This window comes from Gouania willdenowi, chromosome 7 (assembly GCF_900634775.1).
Source record: "Gouania willdenowi chromosome 7, fGouWil2.1, whole genome shotgun sequence".
NCBI lineage: Eukaryota > Metazoa > Chordata > Actinopteri > Blenniiformes > Gobiesocidae > Gouania > Gouania willdenowi.
The window spans coordinates 12,847,215-12,866,168 of NC_041050.1; the positions used below are offsets into that span (position 1 = coordinate 12,847,215).

The 18,954-nt window shown below is 39.6% G+C and overlaps 1 protein-coding gene across 1 annotated transcript; it reads left to right on the forward strand.

Moving 5' to 3' along the window:
* Positions 1-371: 371 nt before the first annotated feature.
* On the forward strand, positions 372-18,378 carry sema3ga (sema domain, immunoglobulin domain (Ig), short basic domain, secreted, (semaphorin) 3Ga). The gene is made up of 18 exons (XM_028451920.1): positions 372-858; positions 2,588-2,724; positions 8,479-8,639; positions 9,832-9,894; positions 9,979-10,098; positions 10,299-10,392; positions 10,475-10,594; positions 10,704-10,849; positions 12,250-12,364; positions 12,457-12,526; positions 12,675-12,819; positions 12,934-13,156; positions 13,238-13,326; positions 15,554-15,595; positions 15,720-15,877; positions 15,967-16,034; positions 16,141-16,268; positions 17,642-18,378. Exons 2-18 carry the CDS (start codon positions 2,625-2,627, stop codon positions 18,020-18,022), a joined length of 2,223 nt encoding a protein of 740 aa, XP_028307721.1. The 5' UTR covers positions 372-858; positions 2,588-2,624; the 3' UTR covers positions 18,023-18,378.
* The last annotated feature ends 576 nt before the right edge of the window (positions 18,379-18,954 follow it).

An 18,954-nucleotide genomic window follows, 5' to 3' on the forward strand; every position in this document is an offset into this window, starting at 1 on the left:
TACTGTTTTAAATTTTTACATTGTACTTTCCCTGCATGCCCCTGTGTTCCCATACCTGTAAGCTGCTGGAACTGTGAATTTCTCTTGGAGATGAATAAAGTATCTATCTATCTATCTATCTATCTATCTATCTATCTATCTATCTATCTATCTATCTATCTATCTATCTATCTATCTATCTACCATTTATTGTTTATTTTTTTTTTTTTTTTTTTTTTTTTCTGTGGCTGTAACATAAGCAATTTCCCCCTGGCATTAATGAGGGAATTCTGATTCTGACTGTGATCATTATTAAAATCCAGAGTTTGTCTGTGTGTTGGGCTCCCCAGCAGTGACAGGGTTAATCATACCCATATGGTGAACCAGGAGGTTTGGTCCAATGCTACTGTGGGCCAGCAGGAGAAGGAAGACGACGGCGGGGCAGGCTCTCTCCTTTCCTTCCTTCACCTACACCTTGTCTGCTGCTGCTGCTTTCCTTTCATTCAGCCATTAAAACCATTTGACTGATCAATAGATCTGCCAACAACAGCTGAAGCACAGCGCGCACAGGATGGCCGCGTAAACTTTACCAAGAGTGGATCAGGCGCGGATTTACTGCGGATTCAGTCTCTGCAACAAAAACTATCCATTTTTGTCTTTTCAAAGAGGATTTTTAAACCATTGGGATGGTTTTTTGTGTCTGAAAGGAGATACTGAGGAAGATTTCTTTTTTCTTTTTTTTTTCCCCAGTTGGTTCTGGACCGCGGCGCAACAAAACAAAACAACAAAACGCATTGAAAATGCAGTGGTGACAAACCGCAAGTTTTGGATTTAAAAGAGAGAGAAACACACGAAGAGAGTGAGATCTGAAAATCAAAGGTAAGGACGTTTAAGTCCCCCTCGGTTTAACTTTTAACCCTCACTGGGTTACTGTGTAGCGAAGAGTGAGCAGTGGATAGTTCACAGGTAAGTGCGCACTGCTCCACTGAGGGAGGGAGAGAATAAAGGTTATTATACTGAGCACAAATCCGGTCATTATTGAAAGAAACGCTCTGTTATTACAGACTACATGTAATCTGCCCCACTGAGCCCAGAAAACAGCTCAAATCTCTTGGAAATACCATTTTAAATCAGACCTCTGTTTATTTGTAATTCCTTTGGCAAACAATGATGCCATAGTTTTTACAATGAGCTGACACACTGTGATAAACCTGTGTTTCTGATAGATCTCAGCAACAGTGCACACCCTCTTTTGTGCTGCAATCCTTTATTCACAAAATTGCAAAATAAGTACAAGAGGAGCAGTTTTGGGATCATTCATCCAGTCCTGGTGCTCTAAAATGGTCATAAATGTGTGTTTGGGGCTAAACACCTGACACACACCAATAATCATTCATTATTATTTGTTTTTGTTTGTGTTAATAAAATACACTTGCCTTTTCATGTGCTCTTTTTCATTTGAAATTGTCTTTCCTGAAATCCCAACATGCTCATCTGTTTTGTTCATGTGTGTTATTAGCAGTTAATTTGCAGTCTTTTATTGGGGGAATAAAGGTGAGGCTCCCCTGGGATTAGATATGCAAAATAATACACCATTAAAAAAAAAAAAATCATGTCAGTAAGGATGCAGGGTGTTAACAATGGTTTCTGTTTTAAAACTTCTAATTTCCATTATTTTCAGTGGGAATCATTTTCACACATTAGGTGAGAGACTGAAATGAAATAATGAAAAACAGTAAAGTTTGTGAAATCACACCCCATCCATGAATAACTCTCCTTAAAAGCTCCTATTCTCAGGGCTTGTATATATCACGTGTGCCTGGAGACCTTTGGCTACATGGTCGTCATCAGAAAAAGAAAAGCCTGTGGGACGCCTTATAACCACGAGCAAGGCACACCTTCAGGGAGTGAATTTAATGGATGTTATGGATTCAGCTTTTAGTATTCATAATTTATATGGGATCCTCTCCAGCAAAGTGCAGATGCATAATGAATGCTTGAGTTAAGGTCTAACAGTTAGGCCACGTTCCAACACCTCTAAACTGTCAGAAATGATTTCGGCGAGGGATACCTCTTTCTTTGATCTGACGTGCATTTGGCTTATCAAAGCCAGATCAAAGGCAAAACACTGATGAACACTGTATTGCTATTCTATCAGTTCTCTATTAAAGCAATGCTTGAATCCAACCTGCAGTTGAGTGTGACATGTTTAGAGGAACGGACAGTAGTCTGTATTTTTCAGACTTTTTCCAAGGACTCATGCAGGCTTCAGGTTCCATTATACAGTCTCTGCACATACCCCAGTGCATTTACTCTTTAAATAAATAATAGGGCTGTCAAATTTTCCAGAGCAGGTGTGAAGATTTGGACGTTGTTCTCTCCTGTGAAAATATACGTCTTGCATTTTGAGGCTTCAGGCCAAACTTCTGATCACAAAGATCAGAGAGAAATGAAACGAGAGAGAGAGAGAGAGAGAGAGAGAGAGAGAGAGAGAGAGACAGTATCATGCCTGTCTTTCCTTCCTTCCTTCTTTCTTTTTTTTTCTGTCTCCTATTTCTCATGGGGCACCCTATAATAATAGTTCATTCCTCTTTCTTCTTTTGTCCAGATTTAGATCTCTGTGGGCTACCTGCGTGACCGTTGCCATGACAGCATCTAGAGCCCAATTCCTTCTGTTGGTCTTGTGTGTTTACAGAGGCTCGGCCCTGCAGCAGTCGTCTCCCAGGGTCCGCCTCTCCTTCAAAGGTGAGTTCATGGGAGACAGACGATCAATCCTTTATTTGACTTGTTTCAAACACACATCGGTGCTCATTTTGACAGCAAGTTTAGCTTTAGTCACAGTATTTTGACTGAAAGGCCACATTTTTGATCAAAATTTCAGGACTATTTCAGTTATAGTCTAGATTTAGTCACCTGAATGACACAGTTTATGCGTTTTTTAAAGATTAATTTACCATTGATCAACCTGAAATGGGAATGTATTAATATTTGTAAATACACACAGACAGATTTGATGTGATCAATGTTTAAGACCAAATGAACTGTCTCAAAAACATCAGCTTACTTCCTATTGGATCACTTATCGGCTTGCCCCACCTTCCATGCAACAAAAGTAGTTTTGATTGGATACCTTCCAAAAAAAGAAACTTAGCTCTGGTTGGATTTTGGCCCTTAACATTAGTCATAGGCCGTGTTCGAAATGGCATACTAACATACTACTCATACTAAGTCTGAGGTCAAGATTAGTATGCAGTGCGTTCACATTAGATAGTATGGAAAGATTGAGTATGTGAGAAATACTGTGTCCTATATTAGGACATTTCTTAAGTATGTACGGTGGGCACACTACTTATACTCAACCTCCCCATGATGCATTGCGAGCGGAATGTAAAATCGTCCTGGGACTGGTGTCACGGTCTGAGTTTACCTCCGTACTGATATTATAACCCTAACCCTAACATAATTCAATAAACAAATAAAACACGTGTCCGTTCACTTCGAAAACAAAAATGAACAAAAATTAGGTATTTTTTTTTAGCAAAAATTAATTTTCCGGTAGAGCGCATGTGCACGCATATATGCGCATATACAATCTCAGTACGATGCGCACTCAGACCATGACACCGGCTTCAAGCTAAAAATCAAACATTATCTTTTCAAAACAAAAGCATCTCTTCTTGTCTTCTATTTGTTTTTGTTTTGTTTTGTTTTTTTACCATTTTGTAAATAGGGTTTTGAAGTTAACCGGAAGTTTTGTCAGTAACACAATAGCGGGTGTCCGAAAATCTCCGAAAGGTCGGCATGAAATGTGTTGTATAGATCCAATGAGCACATGTTGATATTGTACTTGGTTAATATGCTTTAAGAACTTTCAAAGGTGGCGAATCAACGGAGATATTTAGCCTCAGTGTGCTTCAGGTTTTTGTCATTGTAGGTTTGAAATGCATCTTGGGAAACTTGGAAGTATACTTCAGTGGGAACGCTCACCATCCTAATCCTCCTAATTATACTTATAGTATATAGTAGACAGTAAATACTCTGTGAGTTTGTAGTGCATAGTATGGAGTGTGCCATTTCGAACGCAGCCATAGTGTCTTTATGAATTTAGTCGACGAAAACTGTGACTAAAATTTGTACTATGTAGTCAACAAAATGAAGACTGACACACATGCACGTTCACATGCACACGCCAGCAGTTATGCTTCCTTTTTGCTCATTTGTATGATAGGTTTCCTGCCTGATGTCAAACAGTGCAGCTCTGAAAACAAAAGGTGGATGTTACATGCTTGGTTTCTTCTTGAACCCTCAAACAGAGTTTTTCTCCACACCCTAAAACACACACGCGCTACAGTCGGACATGTGTTTTTATGTTTGACAGCAGGACATGAGAAGGAAACGTCTGAAATTTGATCACAGGCTGCACTGATAACAAAGGAAGATATTTTTTTTTTAGCCTGGAGGTGTGAATTTGATCAGGAGTTAATTGGTTTGTCTGAGTCTTTGTTGTTGGAATTTGGGATTTTCCTTTCACGTCTCCCTGTGCTCTTTAAGTCTCCAATTGTAGAGATTCACGTTACAAATCTGCTAAAGATGTCTTTGATCAAAACTGACATGGACGGATGATTACAGTCATTTCTGCATCCCTGTCATGTTGGTACTGTGAGTTTGTGGACTGGGCCACAACCCGAGATGCACTCCAATGTCACACCTGAAGAATGTGTGCGTGGCAATCACAGGTTCAGATCACGCTATCACATTCCTGTGTGGTTTCATGTGCAGCAGACTTGAAACGTGCGTTAGTGGTAGGTCAGGTTCAGACAGTGAAGAGGTTTTGTAGCTCTCTGTGATTAGACAAGGAACACAAATAATTCCATGAGCATAAAAAAATGCCAGAAGATCAAAAATGCCTGAAGATAAGTTCCAATTATTACTAATGACATTTGAAACGTGTAAAAACGAAAACAATTATATTTGGATTCTATCAGTTGGTGTATATTTTGACACCAAATTTTAACATAGTTTTGATCATGGTCTGTTGACTAAAATGCAACTTAGTTTTAGTCAAAATGTAGTCATCATGACTATTTCATTTATAGTCTAGATTTAATCAACTAGGCAGGGCAAGGTAAGGCAAATGTATTTGTATAGTGCATTTCATACACAAGGCCAATCAATGTGCTTTACATAATAAACAAGTGCAACAGAAAACATTTACCAGTTTAAAAATCAATAAGAGCATTACAATCAGCAGTAAAAACATTAAAATCAACAATAATATGATTATAAATCTCCTTCTCAGTCATACACAGTATACTAAACGACATTTTTGACGACTAAATCTGTTACTAAAATATACAGCATTAGATTTTATGCATTTAAAAAAAAATAAAAATAGATTCAATTCCCACTGATCATCCTGGAATGGAATGGTATTAAAGTTTGTAAATACACAGACAGAGCTCATGTGATCAAACACATGATCACATGAGCTCTGATTGAATTTCAACCCATTTGACGAAATGATAGTTTAGCTTTTATTAACTGATGAAAATATCAATATATTTTTGATATAGCTTTGATTTTCGAGTATTTTTTCTAATTAGACATAGTCTAGTTATTGTCAATATGACAAAAATTGATTGTCAAAAAAATTAACACTTTGCCTATGTTCCCATTCATCATCAATAAGATATCTTCTCAGTGAAATTTCCTCCCACAACCTAAAAACACGTATATCTTTATGGGTGTCTATTTGTTAGGGATTGCAGGGAATATTTATCAGATGATAAGATCCTTTCTTATCATTTTACACGTCTATATATTTTCTTTAAAAAGAGCACTTTTGTTCCCCATAGTGTTTGATATTATTTGTCATGACTCTGTGAAGATACTTTTAAAAGCCAAAGTTGTAAAGTTGAAATGGGAAAATCATCTAAAAACATGTCTAAATGGCTTCGTATCCTTGTTTGTGTGAAACTGGTACACACATATTGAGCACACAACAATACAGGCAGTTACTCGTGATGTGACACATCAGACAAAAAGACTGCAATCCACTGCTTTAGTTTGGTCGTAGGAATGAGTGTGTGTGCGTACGCGATTCTCTGCCTTTGTGTGTTAAACCAGCAATAGACTGGGCTCCCACAGTAAGCTGGGATAGGCTCCAGCCCTCTGTGACCCTGAATATTATAAGTGGATGATGGATATACATATTTTTAGACTGTTCAAGGAAATCCGCTTTTTTTTTTCTGAGAATTTCTTCTCACACTCTGGCAGAACACGCACTTAAAAAAAACAAGTACAGTCTGCAGCATTTAGACCAATGATTCTTAAATATAGGAACCATTATTAAATATTTCATTAAAAAAACAACTTTAAGTTGATCTCGTTATCCTAAAAAAGTAAGTTAAAATGAATTTAAATGCTAACCATGACTTTTAGAGCAGGTTTGCAATCCTAAAAATGTGTTATTTAGATAGGAATCCAACATGGAGTCACCTATTTTAGAATAGAAATACCAAAGGACAATGTATCAGATATGATATGTTTGTACTGTAGGGATGAGTGAAGCAGTCTGAGGCTGAAATCAGGCAGTGGTTGAATTCTGCACTGTGCTGTTTTGAATTGAAATGATTTTGCAGGACTTAAAGCAGCTTTTACAAACTGTAGGTGTTTTTTTTAAGGGTTTGAGAGGTCTAATTGTAGTGCATTTTCATATGGTGTTTAGCACTAATCCCTTTGGAGTAAACAGCTTATACTTAAAGTGTTTTTGCAGCAGCAGAAACAAAAGTCTGACCAATTACACCAGTTTGTTTTAAATTCCAGAATCAAGCGTTCACATCTCTAACTATAACTATAACTAGGTCATGCTTGCCCTTGCCTTAAAAGCTCTACAGTTCATGATCTCTACAAAGCGTGGAATCTCAGAACTGCATTCAAGTGAAGCTACTGCATTCACAGATTTCGGTCAGCCTTCCCTTCCCCCCTTACCAAACAAAAAGGCGAAAAGTTGGATTTACTCTCCAAACTGTTTTGTGCCCCTCCAAGAATTTATTGTTCATTGTTTGTGACAGCGAGGCTCTTTGTTCCCAGAGGTGCCTGTAGAGGAGCTTTTGGGCGGCTGGAGGACATGTGACCCTTCTGAGGGAGGTGACACACAGTGTGGGGTTAGGAAGGCCTTTTGGAGTATGGAGATCTAGTATCATTCCTTCTGCTCCTGGGAAGCTGCGTCGCTCATCTGCACTTCAAAGTGATTCTTATTCAATTAATATTAGTCAGCATTGCTAGAGAGCAAAAAGAATGGTGTAACTGACACTGACACCATGTTATTGAATCTCATGCCCTTGCTGTGCTGTCACCAGTTTGTTCATAGTGGAGATAAGTCTGGGACTAAATGGCAGCAGTGACAATGTGTTGGCTGGTTGTAACACGAGAGCTTGTGGAAACCCAACTGTAGCCTCTTACTTGAATTGTGCGTCCTTCCTGGTGTTTGCCTATCAGTATCAGAATGTTGGCAAGCCATAAGTGTTTCATAAATGTTTACCTGATGATGGCAGGACATTGTTTTCTATTTTTGGACATTGGGGACATGTATGGGTGTGGCGTTTCTACATTTAGCCCGTTCTCTGAATCTACTACAGCTCAGAGAAGCTCAGATAGTGGCTTGTTATCCTGTGTTTACCTCTGGGAAACAGAACCGGACTTTGTTCCATCTCAAAGACTCCATCCTTCATCATTCCGGAGATCCGATTGCATCGCGTATTTTTGTTTTGGTGGCACCTTGACTGCATCCTGTTAGCGCAGGCCTCAAAAGGAAGAGGGAAGTCACTTTGAAGTAAATAAAGATAGCGCTTCCCATTGAATCCCCGTAAGCCTGCTTCTGAGGGTCTCCGTGAACATTTGTCACTGTATAAGCCCGCTGTCTTTAACTGCCCCCACCATGTCGCAACGAGGACATATGCTCAATATTGTGCACATGCCACAGATGTGTGCGTGTGTGTGTGTGTGCGTGCAGGTCTTCTGCTCTCGTGTCATTTACTGAGTCGTTGGCTGGAAGAATGGAAACAAAAGTGCTCGACGGTGCTTTTTCATATGTTTCGCTCAAACAAAGCTTTCAGAAGAACTTAGAAGAGTGGAGAAACTTTTTCCCACTGCAGCACGTCTTAGCAGGACATGCTCTGCTGAACACAGACCTAAGCTTCAGATTTAGCTGAGTTCCACTGACCGTGTTTCCCTGGGGACTTTCAGTCTTCGTCCGACTCTGAAACGCATGCCACCACACACACAGTGCCGCAAATCCAATCAGCCAGCCAGGACGCATGAAATATTGAGATCGTAAAAGCGAGGGTGATTTTTAAAATGCTCTAAGTTGAGTTATATATATATATTCAGTGGCACACATCAAGTGATAAGTGAGTTGTTTCAAGGCACCACAAGTTCATCCATGTCAGGAATGAAATATGTTGAAGTCACACAAAAAAACTTCTATTTTCCAAACAGAACTAATGGACACAAGAGCAGCGCGTCCCTTCAGTTTCTCCTTCAACACCAGTGATTATCGCATCCTCCTGATGGACCAGGATCAGGGCCGTCTCTACCTGGGGAGCCAAGAGTACCTGGTGGCTCTGGACATGCACAATGTCAACAAGGAGCCACTCATTGTACGTATAAATCTTGGACCTTGGATTTTCTGTTTCAAAATTTCCCAAATTCCGATCCAGGGTATAATCATTTCCACGTCACGTTCGTGTCACGTCACACTTTTCCGTTTCGTTTCCGTTTCACCATCTTTCCCTGTTTAATTGACTTCACAAATAAACTTCCTGAAATTGTATCAAGCATGCTAAATGGGTACATTTAGCATGTACAAAATACAGAAAAAGGCAAAAAAGAGAAAACATATAAATGCAGAATAAATAAACAAAAAATATTCCACTCCCACGAACCCCCCACCCTCCCATCCCCCTGTGCAATTACATTCTGGCTGGGCCCCTCTGTTGGTCTGGGCACCGGGTTAACTGGTTAAGCTTTCTTTGTTTGTTTGTTTTTCTCTCTGTTTACTCATTTATTATTACTGACAATTCCCTTATTTATTATTCTTTCCTCTATCGCTTCACTCCAATTGGCTCCCCCCCTCCCCCCATGGTCCCAAAACATTATTTGTTAAACATTTAATTCCCGCCAACCGGCAAATCACCCTCACACTTTTCACAAAAACCCTGTGCAGCCATGTACTTGAAGATGCTTCTGCCGTGACGTGTCACCAGTTAAAATGATCACCAGTTTAACTAATACACCATCAGCTAAACCTGTCTTTGCACCAGTGCCTTTTCTGATTTGAATGCAGTCAGTCATAATAATCTCAGCCGCTTGTTCCCAACAACGCATTAAAAACACACTTCAGTAGATGCTGTCTTTATAATCACAGGATAACATTATTACTACTTGAGCCGTTACGCGTAGCAAACAGGATTTTGAATGGGATTATGGGTGGAATTGGACATATTTGTCACACTTTGTAGACATTGAGTTACCCATTCACATGTAAATGTGTGATATTGACCCAGAACATGCATGTGAGACATTTGCGTGTCATGCTGGGGCCCGATTTCAAATTAACAGAGAGAGAAAAAAAAGCGAGACGATTGATTTTTTTTCCCGTGTCAGGTTGATTTTTCCGTTACGGAACATAAATTATGTTTTTCCGTTCGTTTTCCACCACAATGGAAAATCAAAGGCCCTACAAGTCTTTATGGCTTTCTTCCTGAATCCACTCTGCCTGGAACGAAGTCTCTGACAGCAATAAACAACACTAATATGGCAGTTTGTTGTTTTGATTCTTTTGAAAAACAGATCCACTGGCCAGCGCCTGCTAAGAGAAAGGGAGAATGTCAGATGACAGGAAAGGGAAAACAGGTGGGATCATGCATTTTTTACATCCTGCTTTCAAAACGAGGAAATTCTTTTTTTGAAACCTGCATTACGCTGCTCTTTGTCCAGGGAGAATGTGCCAACTTTGTTCGGTTGATTGAGCCTTGGAACCGCACCCACCTCTACACCTGTGGGACGGGGGCGTATCAGCCAATCTGCACGTTCATCAACCGAGGTTGGAGGGCAGAGGTAAAGATGTTTAAAGCTCCCACAGTGAGATTTACAGTGAAGACAAATCATTCCACCGCAGACCTGGAAAGCCTTGTCCTGCTAAATATTTCAGGACTACAAACTGGGACACTAATTTGTTTATGATGTTCTCATGCTCCCTTGTGATGTCTGCGTGGCCCATTTTAAACGTCTCCTCCCTGTTGGATGTGCCTTTGCAGGACTACCTGTTTCGGCTGGTTCCTGGATATGTGGATTCAGGGAAGGGAAAATGTTCCTATGATCCCAAGCAGGAGAATGTTGCCATTCTGATCAGTAAGATATAAATTGTTTTCAACCTATTTGGAAAAAAATCTGCATGGTTACCATGTATTCTCATGCTGTCCCACTTTTGCAGATAATAACCTGTATGCAGGCGTACATATAGACTTTATGAGTACAGATGCCGCACTTTTTAGGACCATGGGAGGGAGAACAGCAATTAGGACGGAGCAGTATGACTCCAGGTGGCTCAACGGTGAGTAAGTGTGGGTGTGAAATGGTAAACATTGATGATTGCAGGTTATGGTTCTTCCCTCAGTACTTGACGAACACTTCTGTCTGCTTATGTGTTTTTATCCTTTTAGAGCCCGTGTTTGTTCAGATCCAACAGATCCCTGACAGTGCACAAAAAAATGATGACAAGCTTTACTTCTTTTTCCGTGAGAAGAGTTTGGACTCCAACGGCGGGGCGAGCCCCACCGTTTTGGCTCGAGTTGGAAGAGTTTGTCTGGTGAGCCAAACTAAGCTGTACTTTAATCAGAACATGTATTTAATCAAAACAGAACTAAAAACCATCTTAAGCTGCGTCTTCTCCACAAAAGCCTTCTTGATTTCTGTGGATTATGTTTCCTTTTAGCTCGTGTTGTTCAATATCAATATCAAGATTTTTGATGGAAGTTTTAAGACCCATCATACATTTACTTTTGTCACTTGCAATGTAGCCAATTATTAACCTTACACACATTTTTTTTGTTTAGATCTTTTTGCTACAAGCTAGCATTGGTACATCATGGAGGCATTTTAATTTCCTTTTATATTTATGAAAGCATAAGAATGTTAAATCAGGAAGGTTTGAGATTAACCTAAAGTTTATAAAGTTAATTCAGTGGCCATACAGATTCCATAATTCAATGATGCCTTGTTAGCAGTAAGTTCAATCAAGGCTTTTAAAAATAATATGAAACAAGCATGAAAATATCATTGAATATGATTATTATTAGAACAGAATAGAATAGAATATATTTATAGTCATTGTAAATGTCATCCCATTCGTGCACATTAATAAAAGTACCATAAAAAAAATTAAAAATAAATACAAATAATTAATATAATTAATGAAATCCAAAGATTAAATAACCCCAGTAAGGCATGTAATCAATTAATAACATCTAGATAAGCAGGTGAATTTATGTCCAAAATGAGTGAAACCAGAATATAGTTCAAAAATAAAAATGTAGGCCTACTACTGGGTAAAGAGAGGAAATGTTCTTATACATTAACATCATGAGCTTATTCACAGCTTTTTGGAATGTAATGTAAACAGCGGACTATCTGTGTGCTAATACTGATGTTATGACCATGATGGCAACAACAGAATTCTGACACTCTGCATGATGTTTAAATCTCTTTGTGCACAGTTTGCATGTGCTCCAAATGTACACATATTTTCTTTAACTCCTTAGGTTCCTCCCGGTAGTCCAATACACGGTTTTTGAAATTAAAAAAATGACTGTTGTAGTAGTAAATTTGAGCGCGTGCCTCGAATTGATTCTTTTTTCCCACCCCTTTTTCATTTTTATTTATTCATCGTTTTAATGTTTTAGTCGTACTTCGGACTACAACATGCCATAGCTTGTTTTATGTCCTGAATTATTTAAGTAAGGTTCTCACAGCCTTAGTAAAATGAAGATGAAAAAAGAAGAGAGATGTACATCTCGTTAATAATTTAGATTTACATTTCCTAAAACCCACAAACAATCTTGACAAGATGCAGTTTAGCCCATCATTCCAACACCTAACACAGTATTTATCCTGTGAACAGTGTGTTGGCACAGATCTGTTGGTAAGCAGTGACAATCTGTATAAATTATTTTGGTGATTGAATCAGGAACTCATTTCCTTCCTGTCTAGAATGATGAAGGGGGACAGAAGTCGCTGGTGAACCGATGGACGACGTTCCTCAAAGCTCGTCTTATCTGCTCAGTGATAGGAAAAGATGGAGTGGAGACGCGATTTGATGAACTGCGTAAAGTCACAGCACGATCACTTTGAACTGATTACATTTTGATCTCATTGCGTGCTATCCTGGCAATAATTTGTGTATCCGCCGTCTCCCAGGTGATGTATTCATTCAGCCAACACAGGATGAGCGAAGCCCCATGGTGTACGCTCTCTTCACCACAGCTGGGTGAGTAATTGCCATGGACTGCTGTTGATAAAATCACACCTTTCCCAACCTCATTAACTCTTTTTTTTCACACTTTTTTCTGGTCCGTTCATGCATTAATATACACCCTACCACCCTGCCTTACCTCAGATATCTTTTTTTGCTCCAGCTCTGTGTTCAAAGGCTCAGCGGTCTGTGTGTATTCGATGGCTGACATTCGCAACGTCTTCAATGGACCTTTTGCCCACAAGCATGGTCATAATTACCAATGGACTGAGTACACTGGGAAGATTCCCTATCCCCGGCCTGGAACAGTAGGTTTTGAGTCATATTATTTGAAATAATGCAATAAAATACATTGCAGAGGTTTTCAATAACTTTCAAACAAAGTAACGCCAGCCTTTTCTTTTCTTTTTTTTATCAATAAGTGTCCGGGAGGAACCTTTACCCCTGGTATCCGCTCCTCCAAGAACTTCACAGACGAGGCTGTAAATTTTATCAGAGCCCATCCTCTGATGTTTCATCCAGTTTACCCCATCCACCGTCGCCCCCTGGTGGTGAGAACAGGGGTGGACTATCGCTTCACTGCTTTAGTGGTGGATCAGGTGGATGCTGTGGACGGCCGCTATGAGGTGCTATTTTTGGGGACAGGTGAGAGAATAGCAAAGAGAATAGATACATGATGGAAGAAAGCAATAAACTACATCAGAGTGAATTTTATTTCACTTCTAGATCGTGGCACGGTGCAGAAAGTCATCGTTTTGCCTAAAGACCCAACCAGCTTTGAAGAACTGACGCTAGAGGAAGTGGAAGTGTTTCGTGTGAGTCCCGATGAGAGTTTCTCTTAATTGTCCTGTTTTTTAAACTCCTCAGTAAAACAATGCTGACTGGGCAAAAATTCATATTCAATTTAGTGTCTGCAGTTCATGATATCTCATAGGCAATATTAAATAGTGCCATATGCTTCAATTAAGTTCATTTTTCGATTAATTTTTATATGCACTAACATGAGCATTTGTGAACATGCTAAATGGGTCACTTGGTTTTGCAGCAAGATCATCTCCTTCTGCAATGCAATGCTCTGTGAACCTGGTGAGGGTCGTCAGGCTCTGGAGCCTTTCTGTCATTAGTAAGATGATGGCAGGAGAAAAACAAAACCATAGTGCACTCTTTCCAATCCATTTATATACCACTGAGTAGGAATTTTTTTGGTATTTAAAGCTGCTAGCGACAATTTATTTTTTATTATTATTAAATTTGATTTTAATCTCGATTTCTATCAAATAAAGACATAGTAAAGACCTTGTAGAGCAATAAATCAAAAATAATTTGCTAAAAAAAAAAATGATTTATAAAGTTGAATTTGGTACTCAAAAGTTTGTTTTGATCTCCACTGTAAACACTCTGGGTCTGTACTATGAAGCTGGACTTCCTCTTATCATGCTAACTTCCAGGATTTATTCCATGTGTGCTGTACAACAACGCTAGCTAACTTTTTACCAGGGTATAACACCATGGTAACTTATGATGAACAGCTAACCTGGTCAGGACCAGGTTAAGTGTGAGGATAAGATCTGAGCGTGTATAAAGCACCGCATCCTGACCAGTCAGTTCAACCCAGGAATGTGTGGATCATTCTCTGTACACGTGGCTGTGTGGATTTGATCTGACAGCTGACAGGAGAGAAGGACGACTTATGGACTGACGCAATCCTTTCACTGAGCCGATGACATCCTATAGGAAAGATCTGATGGACTGACCTACATTAGTCAGCTGATACAGCCTGCATGAGTCGGGCACTCTCTGTGTTCATGTAGGCTGTTGGTGTTTGGTTTACTCCCAAAAACACTGTCAAAGTGACTTCCCAACACATTTCTGGTGTTTTCACAAACTCAAAATTACAGCACAAACAATGGCAATTGTTTCTTTTGAGGCTTACACGGAAATATCCAAAATGAATGTGTCGTGGAGTGAGGTGAACAAAAAACAAAGATGTTGCCAAGCCAAACACCGTCCTCCTTGTCTGGCAAGGAAACACAAGAAAGTAAAAACACTTCTATACATCCGTCTACAGGACTCCACATCCCACAATGTAGTGCACAAAACTTTTCCAGGCTATGTCAGTAAGAAAGTGTTTACAGTGGAGATCAAAACATACTTTCGAAAGGCAGTATGTTTGCCTGGGGCTCCCTGGCCTCTGCTCTTTCTGCTGGCCTGGCTGCATCTGCGGCCCCAGGGCAGTTCCTGGGCTTGCTGTAGCGGTTTTTTTTTTTTTTTTTTGCACATACTGTATGCTGGTATACGAAGAACAGTCTATTCTTCCCCACCTTTTCTATTTCCTGCCTTGAGTCTCTCCTCCCTGCTCCCTTTCCCCTCCCCTTCCCCCTCCCCCTCCACTTAGGTGTAACACTGCTCTCCCTTTTTATATCCTCCCTATAATAAAAGATTTCTTACCCTTCCTTAGGGAGGGCTGGTGATGGTCACAATTAAGCAATAAAATAAATCAATGTATTTTATTGCAATAACAAAATATGCATTGCTGTCTCATAATGATTGCACTTCCTGTGGTGTTGACCTTTGACAGCATGTGCAGACAAGAAAAAAAAAAAAGGCAATTTTAAAGTCTTTTTTCAGGCAAATGATTCACAATTAATTGCACCATCAGAACCCAACAACCCTGAAAAAAGTAGCTAGTGGGTCAGAAAATGATGGATGGATGATGCATAATTTATTGGTCTATGAGGTCTACACTATGTTGTTATCTGATTTTTTTTAAAAAAAAGTTTTGTCTGCAGACTTTGATCAGTAAGGAAGAAAAAAATTACTTATTGTATGTATACAATGTCATTGAAGATATAAGATGGCTGGACTGAGAGCAACAGATTATAATTTGTTATAAGTGAGGTATAGTTTTTTATTATTAAAGAAATAAACCAGTGTTAATTAGTTACTGTTAGTGACACACTGATATTAGGTAACAGTTTCTCTTCCATGATTTTCAGTCGAAATGCAGCAGTTGTTGCTATTAAATGTGCATTTTGTTTGTAGACCAGAGCTCCAGTCAAAACGATGAAGATTTCATCTAAAAGAGTAAGTCTTTGTTTAGAGACACATTGAAGTGTATATATATATATATATATGTGTGTGTGTGTTTTTTGAAGCCTTTTCTTTGAAATGTTGCTTGGCTGAGTTTGTTGTGCATGTGTCCGTGCAGCAACAGCTCTATGTGTCCTCTGATGCGGGGCTGACCCAGGTTTCTCTGCACCGCTGTGGTGTGTATGGCAGAGCCTGCTCCGACTGCTGCCTGGCCCGAGATCCTTACTGTGCATGGGATGGAGAGAGCTGCTCTGCTTTCACCCCATCAACCAAAAGGTCCTTGGTGTCATACGGTTCATTTATCATGTCATGGAGGGAAGACACATTTCTTGAACTCCTTTTTTAAATCTGAACTTTTATCTCAGGAGGAGCAGGAGACAAGATGTGAAGCATGGCGACCCACTGAGGCAGTGCAGAGGTTTTAATGCCAAAGGTCAGAAACTCAAGGATTATGTTACTGGAATGGAATGAAATTACTTTTGGGTTTGTGTTATAATAAGTCAAGGTTCTGCTTGTTTCTTTTCTCTCTATATGTGCAGTGGAGAAACGCCTGAGAGAGACGATGCAGTTTGGGGTGGAGGGCAGCAGCACGTTCCTCGAGTGTCAGCCTCGCTCCCCACAGGCAACTGTCAAGTGGCTTTTCCAGAGGGAAGGAAAAAGAAAATTGGTGAGGGAAAGCATTCAGCTTCCATGGTGTTGAAAGAATCAGACATTTTAGATTCAACCTTATTATCAGTATTCAAAATTATGCACAAAAAGTTGATTTCTATAGGGTCTAAATTTCACCTTCTACCAAGCTCAAATGTGATTTTCAGTTATCATTAGAGCAGCTCTCATTTGATCTCGCTTGCATTTTTTTTTAATCCATAGAACAATTCTAGAATGTTAAAGCTGCAGTATGTAGAGTTTGTATTTTACTTTAAAAATAATAATTAACTTATTTGTCTAGTTTGAGTGAACTAAAATAAGTAGTACATTCGTAATAAAGAAACATAAAATGTAAAAATCCCGGAGGAAGAACACCATTACCTCTGCTGCTCTGCAGGGGGGCAGTGTTATGCACTTATGTTCATGCTTGTTCAGAGTTTAATTTGTTTTTCCAAATCATAAACAAAACCACAGATCCACACCATTCAAAATAAGAACAGATATGAGAGAACAAGTCTGCTACCTACATTACATTTTTATTAGATAAAATGCAAGTATATGCCTCATAGATCAATGATGTGAGCATCATTTACTCCAAAAAGGTAAAAATTGCCCCTCAAAAGTTTGTTTTGATCTCCATTGTGTTATTGACATTTTTGTAAAAGTTACTGGCATTGCACTGTGGGATGTGGAGTCCCTTAGACAAAGGCATAAAAGTGTTTTTACTTCATTCTTACAGTTTCTTCGCCAGACAAGGACTGATTCGCTTTGATACCATTTTTGTTCTAGTTTGTTCCTGATATTCCCCGTAATATCAGATTGCAGTTAAAACACTTCAGTGCATCCATCTTCGCGATTCCACGTCCCACAACGCAGTGCGCGAAAATGTCAAACGTACCATTTACGGTGGAGATGAAAACTTTCAAGCGGCAGTTTCAACCTTTTACATCTTTTTTCGAGCAAAAGACCTTTGATTTATTGATCTATGGGGCTATGAAAAAAATTGGGTTCAGCAGCTTTAAGTTTACATACCGTTCTAATGTGTTGATCAGCTTTCACAGTTTATTATTAAAGTCCGTGTTGTGATTGGCGGTTATTGTAAAACAAACCACGATAATGACTCATCACATTTGTTTCCCCTCTCTACTGTACGTAGACCTCTGAAACTAAATTATATGTTGACTGTCAACATGTAGCTATATTAGAATAAGACATAACCACCAGTGTTGGATTGCGCCAGTTATGGAGTGAAAGCAAGTATCTTAATAGTTATCCTGTTCAGGTTTGCAGGTTTAATTAAAGATTAAGATTGTTTTGGGTTTATTTTCTTTTGCAATATGGTAGCCAAATTATTCAAACCTTTTTTCTTTTTTTTTTACTTTAAATCTGAAGCTCAATCGTGTTGCGGGAGTACTGAAGACCAACCACGGCATCCTCCTGAAGACTCTCAACCAAACAGATGCTGGACTCTACCACTGCCTTGCAACCGAAAATAACTTTAAACATACCGTGGCTCGCGTGGCGCTACGCATCCTGGACCGAGACATTGTTTTAGCTCTCACCGCTGAGGACGAGGATGAAGAGCCAAAAACTCGACCAGTGGAGCCTCACCAGCCTCAGTCCTCCTTCGTCTCCACACCTTTCCCTCCTGAAATCAGACTGATCAACCAGTACTGCCAGTCCTACTGGGAACAGCTAAGTCCCAAACAGCAGCAGCAGCGCAAACGCACCAGCCGCAGGCACACAGAGAGCCAGGACCAAGGTCTGGGCTAGTGGATGAGAGCCACACTCTCTACCACTTGCTGGTGTGGACTTTAGGATTGAGCTTTTGATTCGACACAGGTTTAGGTGTCACTTCCATTCAAATGGCTGCCATTCTGTCAACACTAAGATGGATGCATTTGCAACTTTCAGCCCAGTAAAGCTAGATTTTTTATAATGTTACACTACTGATGACCACATTTTAAGTAAAACTAAACATTTCTACTGTTCAGCACACAACTGTATTTTTACTGTGGTGACTACACGCTGGGAACAATCACACCTTTCACACAAGCTATGGGAACACAATGATGTAACACACAATGGCCAGTTTAAAATCAAATAGATTCCTTTTTTGCTGTCATGGCTGCCAAAATGTATACAGACATGGACTTCACTCGACCTTTTTAAGTTGTGCTTCATCTTCTGGTGCCAATAGGCTTTATCAGTAAAAGTTGTTCTTTATATCCCACAAATGCTTTATTGGACTGAAATCTTGGGGTTTGGAGGCCAAATCAACACAATAGACATATTTAGCTCCTTAAACCATTCCTTAATACCGTACTTTTGGCTTTAAGGCAGGGAGCATTAGCATTCTGAAAGAGGCTACATCATGGATTCTGATTGAAAAGGAGGGTCCGTCTCAGTGCTAAGGTCGGTGGTAAGTCGACGTAGGAACCACTTTGACAGCAGGATTTTCCCATGTAGAACATCCCACATAGCATTATGCTACACTCTTAGCTAGCAAACCTTTTTTCTTCTTTTGTACCAATCACTGATCAGTGAGCTATGGCTGCCAATGTCTGCGTCTCTCCTCTTTGGACCATTTTTAATTGATACAAACTACTGCAAACTGGGAACAACATATAGTAAAGAGGGTCTCTGTTACAACTTGACCCATTTGATACTTTTCAGACTTTTCTGCTTTAGAATACAATATTTTT

Bases quoted from the DNA above. Each gene is read 5' to 3' on its own strand.
- sema3ga (XM_028451920.1), top strand. From the start codon at position 2,625: ATGACAGCATCTAGAGCCCAATTCCTTCTGTTGGTCTTGTGTGTTTAC. The intron at 10,595-10,703 runs GTGAGTAAGTGT...TTATCCTTTTAG, and splicing joins TGACTCCAGGTGGCTCAACG to AGCCCGTGTTTGTTCAGATC. The intron at 13,327-15,553 runs GTGAGTCCCGAT...TTTTGTTTGTAG, and splicing joins AGGAAGTGGAAGTGTTTCGT to ACCAGAGCTCCAGTCAAAAC.